General features: G+C 45.6%; 1 protein-coding gene across 2 annotated transcripts in view; it reads right to left on the minus strand.

The window, feature by feature from the left end:
- The window catches only part of RPAP1 (RNA polymerase II associated protein 1), a 47668-nt gene extending 40626 nt beyond the window's left edge, over positions 1-7042 (minus strand). For both annotated transcript variants that reach the window (XM_067296457.1, XM_067296456.1), the window contains exons 1-4: positions 7011-7042; positions 2811-3052; positions 1648-1796; positions 994-1086 (exon numbers count right to left, since the gene is read on the minus strand). In XM_067296457.1, coding sequence (XP_067152558.1) covers positions 994-1086; positions 1648-1796; positions 2811-3000 — 432 coding nt within the window. In that variant the 5' untranslated portion in view covers positions 3001-3052; positions 7011-7042. The remainder of the gene's footprint in view (positions 1-993; positions 1087-1647; positions 1797-2810; positions 3053-7010) is intronic.
- Between the last annotated feature and the right edge of the window lie 2038 nt (positions 7043-9080).

Consider the following 9080-nt stretch of genomic DNA (forward strand, 5'->3'; position numbering starts at 1 on the left):
CCTGCACAGCTGAATACTTTGCATTTCTGAGGATAAATGGGGCTGTACTGTACTCACCACATGCTTGGAAGAGGCTTCTTCAAGGTGAAGAGATTTACACAGTAAGAAATGGGCAAGTGATGCTAAAATAATCCTGACTAAATTACCGTGCTGCTTGCATAGGTGAAGGAAGGGCAAGGCTCTGAACAGCTCTTGATGCACAAGGAATCCAAAGCAGTCTAAGCAAAAAAGGACTCCTGCATGTCCCCAGTCCAGAGAAGAAGCCTGAAAGGCAGCCTGAACATTTACTAGCTGCTTTGTGCACTCCTGCATCAGGTAAACAGAACTAGTGGTTTAAAAAAAATATTACTCCTTCTTTCAAAAAAAGCTGTCCTTCAAAATAAGCTATCACCTCAAAGCAACCACAGCTATCAATCACATACCATTTCCCAGCATCTGACTCCCACTCAGTTAGTAGCTCATGCTACTACAGTAACTAGACTGATGAGAGCAGCCATGACTTCCAGATTAAGAGCCTCAGAAGAAATTTTGTGTCAAAACCCAGGAAGCAAGAGATATCAGTGCAACTGCACTCAAATGTCCTTCCAGTAGGAACCAAGTACAACTTGGGTAAGCACAGACTTACTCAAACCTCATGGGCTAATTAGTACAGATTGTTCCTCAGTGAAAAACAAGACAGACAGGATCAGTTCTATTACTGATTTGATCTTCTTCACCAGAGTTAGCTGAAGGCATTGCTTTTCTTCCCAGGCTGAAAGGATTCCAACATTACTTAACTGCAGGGTAGGGACTTGCTTACTTGATGGCAGTTTGGTAGGAAAACTTTCTCTTGCAATGAGAAGGCAATGCCAGAGATATGTTGAGCCAGCTCCTGATTTCCAACATGCCAGGTTGCTTATTTAGAGCCCTACCACTCATCATGCATCAGGCTTTGTTGTGGGGAAGTTTTAATAGTTAATGAAGGTAGTGTAAAAGAGCCACCCACACTCTTACCTCACTTTTTATCTCAGAGCGGTGAAACGTCCTGGGAAATGGATCTCCAGTTGGCACTGGAATGGTCACTGCTACCGCACTTGTGTCTCGTTCCTGCAGATGAAAACTCAAACCCTATAGAAAGCACCATGATAGCCAGACAAGTTTAATACAATCTATCTAAGAGGGGACTGAAAAACTCTCAGCTCTGCAAGCCACAAGCTTTCTGTCTACATGGCTGTCAGGCTTAGAACACCTTCTGTTTATTTAGAGCCAAAGTAAGGTTATCTTCCAAAAGTCTGGACTGTCAAGCTCCACAGAGTGCCCAATGAATCAGATAAAGGAAAACCTGGGCCAGTGCAGAGCAGTGAGAACATCCCCTTCAGAGTCCAGAATGTCACCCAAATCCACACTGGAGCACATGCCTGCATGCAAACAGTGTGACCAGTAGGCAGTCTGGTCCAGAAAACAGATTCAGGTCCATGTTTAACTGACAGCAAAAATATTCCCTGAAAGCTCTTTCTTTCAAGGTGCTCCGCGACACTGGCCTACAGTGCTACAACTACTTCAACACATTGTAGAAAGAAAAAGCAGCAATAGAACCCTTCATCCTTGTCCCCTGCTCAGTTCACAGCGTTCAAAAACACCAGACCATCACATAAAAGACAGACATACAATAATTTTGCTGAAGACTGCTGTGATGTGCTGATCATGACTTTCCAGTCTTTCCTCTGGATCTTCATCCTCAAAGTGGACGCAGGCACTTCTGATCTTGGACTTTTTTGGAGGAGCTGGAGTTAGAGCTGGGGGAACATCAGGAAAATCTGGGGAGGGGAAGTAAAAAGAAAAAGAAGCAGTCAAGTTGTTCATGTGTAACTACTGTGCAATAGGTACCAGACCAAGGGCTCCCTAATGGCACCTATTACTGCTTTGATGAGAGACAAACAAGATGAAGAAGCAATAAGACAATCAGAGTCCTCTGTACCTGACTGGCACTGGATAATGGAGAGCAACACGCTCAAGAATTTTATTATTTATTCATTGGCATCAAGGTCTTTTCAAAGAGCTGCATAAGCAGGGAAGGGTACTGAGGCCTGACTGCAAGCATGAAGGGAAGAAACAAGGCTGTACAGAAACTAGATAGCGTCCTTGCAGATCATGCTCAGGCACAGAAAAGCACATTTCTACTGCTAGCTCTGACGGTGAGTGACTTGCATGACCACGAGCAAGTTAAGACCTCCTTTTCACCATATATAAACTGGTGTCATATTTCCTTACCTGTAATCAAGCATTGCAGGGTTTAAATTGTTGCTTTTAAGAAAGCACCTTAAGCTTTTGAGACTATTAAACACATGAAAGAAACATTACAGTTATTGCTGGTGGAAGAAAATAAAACTGCAGGAAGGAATCCTGATCTGCTGACTGAAAGCTGGGATTGTTAGCAGAGCTACAGCTCAGAGACATTGAAAACAGGGCCTGGATAGAGGGCAAAACAAGCACTGAGGCAGGGACAGGATAATCCAATGGCTGAAAGTCACAGCAAACATCTCTTGCATGGAGGTTGGCAAAGTACCACAGGCAAGTGATAAATGTGGAGAAAGGCTGTGTGTGTTGTAAGGGCAACTCTGTCGCATGCTGGTAAAATTGGACAAGAGCATTTTCCAACAGGGCTAAGAACAAAGAATACTGCAAGGAGGACACAAACGCAGGGCAAAAGCAACAGTGGGTTGAGACAGAATGAGGTGAAGGGGAAAAGTACTGAGGAATGAGGAATGGTGAAAGCAGTGAGGGGGCAGAGAAGCCTAGGAATTCAAAGAACCCCACACAAAGGAAATCACCATCCAGCATGACCACATCCTTGCTGTCCTGCAGTGGCAGCCTCTCAGCATCTCTGCTCCCTTCCTCCCCCTTCCTCTTGTCTGCTTTCTTCACGATCTTTACTGCAGGTGATGCTCTGGCTGCCAGGAACTGGTTTTGGAAGTGCAGCAGGTCTGCCTCGGACTCCCCAGGCTTCGGTCTCGACAACATCCTGCCTCCTTGTTCTTGCGACCTGGCCCAGAGTGCTTTCACAGGGAACCTACTGAACACATGGAAAACTAGGTACAGAACTGGATTTCCTGGGGAGACAATGGGGTCAGCAGGCGAAAGCCATTCATTTTTGTCCCACTACTGTTCCTGTACATACTGCAGCAGCCCAACTTCAGGGTCACCCCAGGACACAATTCGTTGTACCAGAGCCCTGGGCAAACCGTTTACCTTGTTCCTCATTGCCAAATAGCATGCCACCAGACAAGCCAACGCCTGGTCTACTAGCCAGTTGGGAGCAGAATGGCGTCCACCCAGCAAAAAGCCAGCCAACACGCATATCACTGCCAGAAATCCAACAACACAGCCTTAGATTTGCAAAGCCACAGACGCATCCGGTCCAGGACAACAGGCTTGACTTACTCCGATATCAGCACCAAACAAGGAGAAGGTCAGAGGCACAGCCTCATGCAAACCTCCTCCCTCCATCGCACTGTCTTCTCAAGATCTTAGCATTAGCATCTCTATCACAATGCAAGAGCCTGTCACGTAGACATGGGCAACATGCTCACTCAATCACTGTTTTTAATCTCCTTCGCACTCAGATCTCCCAAGTGAAAAAAGGTTTTCTTCCTTATCTAGTCCTCCTACTTTTGTTCTCTCTCACTAGCCTCTTACTGGCAAAGATTATGCTATTTCAAATAATTTTCACTGAATGCTCAGGCCAGTTCTGGGTTGAAAGTTAAGGGTGGTATTTGTAAATGTTTTTACCTCACTGCATATGAGAACCTGCTGGGGAGGTAACTTTTCCACCTCCCATCTGCTGGACACGAAAATACTTGTGAATACCACTCCTCACTCCTCATTCCCAGAGCCTGGGATCAGCGAATCCTTTTCTCACAGGCAGAGAGTAAAGTGTTTGCAAATACATTTCATACTAATTGAATGACTGATCAGCATTAGTGCTGCAAACTCGACACCCTCCCACACTTGGTATTTTGAAATGTTTTGTACATATTTGATCTCTTCTACTTTTGAAAGACCATCAAGAGGACTCAATAACTATTTAATGTGAAGTCAGAAAGGGAAGCGGATACAGATTTTTAAAACTAAGATTACCCACCATATGGGTAGGCTGTACACTAGATAAAAGACAAAGCTTGGAAGTGAATCTGGCTTGATCTCAGACCAAAACAGCATTCAATCACTGTGCAGGCACAGCCACTGCCCTGAAACCAATGCTCTGTTTCTTTCTTATGTTATTCTTATCCTTTGTGTAAAATATTTGGAGAATATGAGGTAATTCTTGAGTCTATTAGCAATCTTCCTTGTGGGAAAGATGCTAATACACCCATGAATTACCTCATGCAGTATTTATGACCTACACTTGGAATATTTATACCATCTTTAGGGATCTTATTTTGATGATCATTCCAAGAGCACTAAATTAAAAAGAAATCCCAGCAGTGTCACATCGCTTTTTTTTTTTTTAAAAAAAACCAAGGACTTAGTGTAAAACCACTTGTCACATGAAAGCTACTGAAATACTTTTTCTTGCCCCTCATTTTGTGCAAAAAAGTGGACAAAAATGCTCAGATTTAAGTGCTTTGTGTACCAAATCAAAGTGGATTTTCAGAGTTTGAGGTTTCCAGGGACTCCATTCACTTCAGCACCTTAAGACCACTGAAACAGACCTCTTCCTCTGATGCCAGGATCACAACTTAGTTGCCCAATTTCAGACATCTCAAAACACTGGGCTTAATGAAAGTCATCAGCTCTAGAGTCCCAGAGTAACAACTTCCATTTATACTAAGCCTAAGTATGGCACAGGCAGCAGCAAGGGGAACCTCCCTGTACTCTCCTAACAATAAACCCCTCTCTCAGCACACAGGGGAAGCTGCCTACCTTCTCAGCTGAGACTGTCAAGGACTTCTGTGGAACGTGACCACTAGTGAAGGGATACTTCACAGCAGGAAGGGAGGTAAGCACCCCACTACATTAATCTTGCTAGTGTCAGAGAGAGGCTTAAAACAACACAGAAACACCTGGGTTGTCATTGCAGTTCTGACTGATGTTGAAGAGAAGGCAGAAACACACCCCTGCAGCCCAGTTCCCTTCCACCCGCAAAGCAAAAAATGCAACTTTTGCAGACAGCTCCTTGTTTGTGCACTCCCATCTTAAGCATACCTACACGCTCTTTATTTATGGAGCTTTCTGCCACAACAGGGGGTCCGATAATCACACTGCAGTTGATGAGTCCCCCTTCGATATGCAGAAGCTGCACCACACACATCAGAAGCCAAGTGTTTCATGCCCTATCATCATGGTTTCAAAGCCCAGATGAGGATGGAGTTGGAGTTACCAGAGGCAAACCACTGGGTTATAAGCAAAGCATGTCACTAATCTTTCTGTAAGAAAACCCTTCAACACGTGAAAGCCCACACACTTGTCTGACTCTCTGTGTATTACTTACACCACTCAAAAAATATATAGGGCCTTGAAACTGCCTTCATTTGTCTGCAGAATTGTCATGCACAAGAAGCCAGCCACACAGTCACTGTCTAAAGAAGTCAGATGTTGTTCTAGGAACCATGTGCCCAAGGTCACCTCTCCCTCCATGTGCATATAAAGGTCACCCAAATGCAAAAAGTTATAAGATGGTAATACAGAGATGGCTATTAGTTTGGTGCACAGACATAAAAGCCTTAAATGTGCTCTTGCCATGTTCTAACTGTGTCTGGAAGCTGCATGCAACCAAGGCCTTTGACTTAGTCCTTCTGCACCCCAATGAGCTACAAATTAATTAAATATGTATGGTTACTTGCAGACAGACAGAACATAGTGAAAATAGCCTCCGGTGGACATGGAGAAAGGCACATTTAGGAAGTAAACTATCTAAGCACATTAGCACATAGCAACACTTACCTGGCCATCATTAAGCATAAGTCTTATCCACCAGTGCTCAGAGAAAACATTCAAGAAACATAACACACTACTGATCATCAGCACTGACTCTAGCATCCTATGGTCTTTTTATCTCCAAACTCGCAACTGGCTACTTAAAAGCTCAACTGCACGCCTTTGCTGTATGTACAGAGGGACCACCATCTAGCCAACATACATAACCTGCTGAGGATGTTGGCCTAGAAATGCATATACAGGATCAGAAGTGCAGAATAGTGTCATTCAGCATTCTTAGCTACTTTGCAAAATGGTAGGCCTAATATTTGCATTCTGCTCTTTCACAAAAATATTTTCTGCACTTGATAGTGTAATGACTGGCAGTCTAAAATATGTAGACTTGACAAAAAAAGGCAGCAACTTTAATCTGCTATGGAGAGAGCAGGTATCTGCAAAGATGTTCCTCCCAGAAGGAAAACCCAGGTCAAATGCTGCAAGATCATCTCCTCAGACAGGCTCCACAGCTCCTGCTGGTCATGTAATACTCCGTGGCTGTTTCCTTGACTTGCCAGACACATAACACATGCATGCACATAGTGCATAGCCTTAAGAAATGCTGGTGTCCCCAACTTGGCTGATCAGTCTTTGTAGAAAAGGAGCCTCTGCACAGCACAAAAATAAAGTTAAAAGCAACAAGCTGCTATTAACAAATTAAAGAAACGAATTGTCCTGAAGCAGCCACAGTGCTCACAGGCCTCATGGTGAGCTTGAAACACACAGGTAGGCTGGCATAGGCTGGCCTGGCCCGGCCGGGCCCCCTCCCTGAAGCGCCGACAGACCGTTACAACGGCCCGCACCCGCCGAGGGGCACCGTGGCAGAGAGGGGACCCGCCGCCGGTCAGCGGCTACCACACCGCTCCGGCGTGGGGGGAGCCCGCCAGGCCTGACGACACCTGCCCCCGGGCTCCTTTTAACGCCGTAACGGACCCCCCCCTTCCGGGAAGGGGCGCCCGGGGCCCCGGGGGCTCACGGCCGCTGCGGCCCCGGGCGCCCCGCTCGCCGGGGAGGCCCCGTTGCCAGGCGACGCGGGAGCGGCCCGCGCCGCCACTCACCTGCGCGCCGCCCGCTGCACCCGCTGCCAGCACTTCTGCTCTGCCCCGCGGTAGCTACTTCCGCCCGGCATATCGTAACTTCCGCCCTCCGCTCACCGGCGGCTCTCCACCGGCGCGGCGGGGCGGGGGGGGCGGCGGCGCCATTTTCCTTCCCCTCAGGGCCGGTCCCCGCCAGCGGCCGTGTCGCCCACCTGCGACGGGGCCGCCAGCTTGCCCGCAGCGCTGCTGCTGCGGGAGGCTGCCCGGTGCTCCTGGCTTGGTGCTTGTTAGAGAGCAGTCCTGCCACTAAAGTGTTTCCCTGAATCTGCTCTTGATTTAGACTACCTAAATTTAGATTCTCCCCGGTGTTTTCCTTAGACATAAATATAGGGCACCTGCATGTGCCTGCCCGTATAGAAATATATGTAAGTGTACAATCTGTTGCATTTTATTATTAAAGGATGGTGATGTGCCTGAGACTAGACATATTTCAGGAGAACAGATACGTAAAACTACATAAATATAGCTGTAATTTATTGTTCAGATCTGATTATTCATGGTTTATTCGTATATGTCAAGTAATAAAACTGGTAGGAATGCTGCCACAGCTTGCAAAAGGAATAATAGTTGCTATTCGATCTAGTGCTTAGTCACCTTTCAGTGACTTTTCAGTCACCTTTTTAACCTGGGAGATGACTTCTGTGGGCATGGTTATAGATACAGATCAAAAGGTTTAGATAAGATCAGCCCACTGTTTGACCGGGAAGGACTCATCACGAGTGCCCTAATACTGTAAGGAATATAGCACATTCTTGTCTGCTGGGTTTCATTATTCTTTTAATCCCTCCAGAAAGGTATGATATTACAGCAAAATTACAGCCAGATACAGGTTTTATTTATTATGATTATTGAAAGCACTTACATCTATATAAAAATTAAGATCAGCCTTCAAGCTGTCGACAGACAGTCTTAAACACAGTGTTAGTGAACCTGGGTCACAACGAACTTGTACAAAATGGAAATTCTCTTTCACATTGAAAACACTGGTCTGAAAACGTCTCCCTTGGCTGTAAGTCCTCCAATGAGCAATACTGTTCCTAAGATGGTGAAGCTGAAGACTGCCCTATTTTAGGTCTTTGAGCATTTGTTAGAAAGTAGGAACCACCAAAATAACATGGAGATGCTCAGTTAGACCTACTGACAAAGTAGCCAAGAGTGACCCTGATTCTCACCTCGTGATCAGACATTTTTCTACCACATGATTGTGGCACAGGTGTTTCTCTTGTGTGATACAAGAACATTGTGGCTGCTGGGCCTGGCAATTTGAGTAGTTACTACCATTACATCTGATAGCTATAGGTGGCCCTAGCAGGAGGGATAAATGGAGCTGCTCTTAATTACATCTTTAGATTCCCAGAAGAGGAAAGAGACTCTCAGGAGTATGTGGAGTGCTTCTCTGAGGTTGCCCTGCCAGACTGCAGTTCATCCACTGACATAGCTCTGCTTTGCATTCCCTAAAGGAACTGGAATCAAATTAAAGTTGAACCTAGTTCAGGGATAGTAGTGACTGCTGATAAATGTAATGCCCAAATCTCCATTTCACTGAAATCAACTGTTACCCTACCACCACCATCTCCCACTTAATTTTATCTTTCCTCGTTTCTACTGGGATATTCTATTTTAGGATGGAAGAGACTATTTGAAATAATTGCTCAAGTTGCTTGTAGTTAAACCTCAAGAGCAGTAGTTTCTAGTCCTTTTTCCATGAGACCATCTAACGTTGCTGGTGACTGAGGACTCTGTTGCTCCCACAGGCCTGGCTGACTGGAAGTTAGAAGTTTAACAGTCCCTTTGGTGCTTGCTGGCTTCAGTGTATTGTTGCCTGTGGGTCAGTGAAGGTTGTGTAGGACTGCTCTAAAATCTGTTGGAATGAGTGAATTATGCTTCTGCTTCAGGCAAGAAGTAGAACTTGTATTTTAGTTTATTGCAGTTTTTCTTTAGACTGGACAAGACAGCACCCTTGATTTTACAAAAGTGGCAGTTACAGTGGTATGGGTGTAAGACCTCTAGCCCTCTGAGGCTTTGCTAGTG

Source organism: Apteryx mantelli, chromosome 4 (assembly GCF_036417845.1).
Source record: "Apteryx mantelli isolate bAptMan1 chromosome 4, bAptMan1.hap1, whole genome shotgun sequence".
Taxonomy (NCBI): Eukaryota; Metazoa; Chordata; class Aves; order Apterygiformes; family Apterygidae; genus Apteryx; species Apteryx mantelli.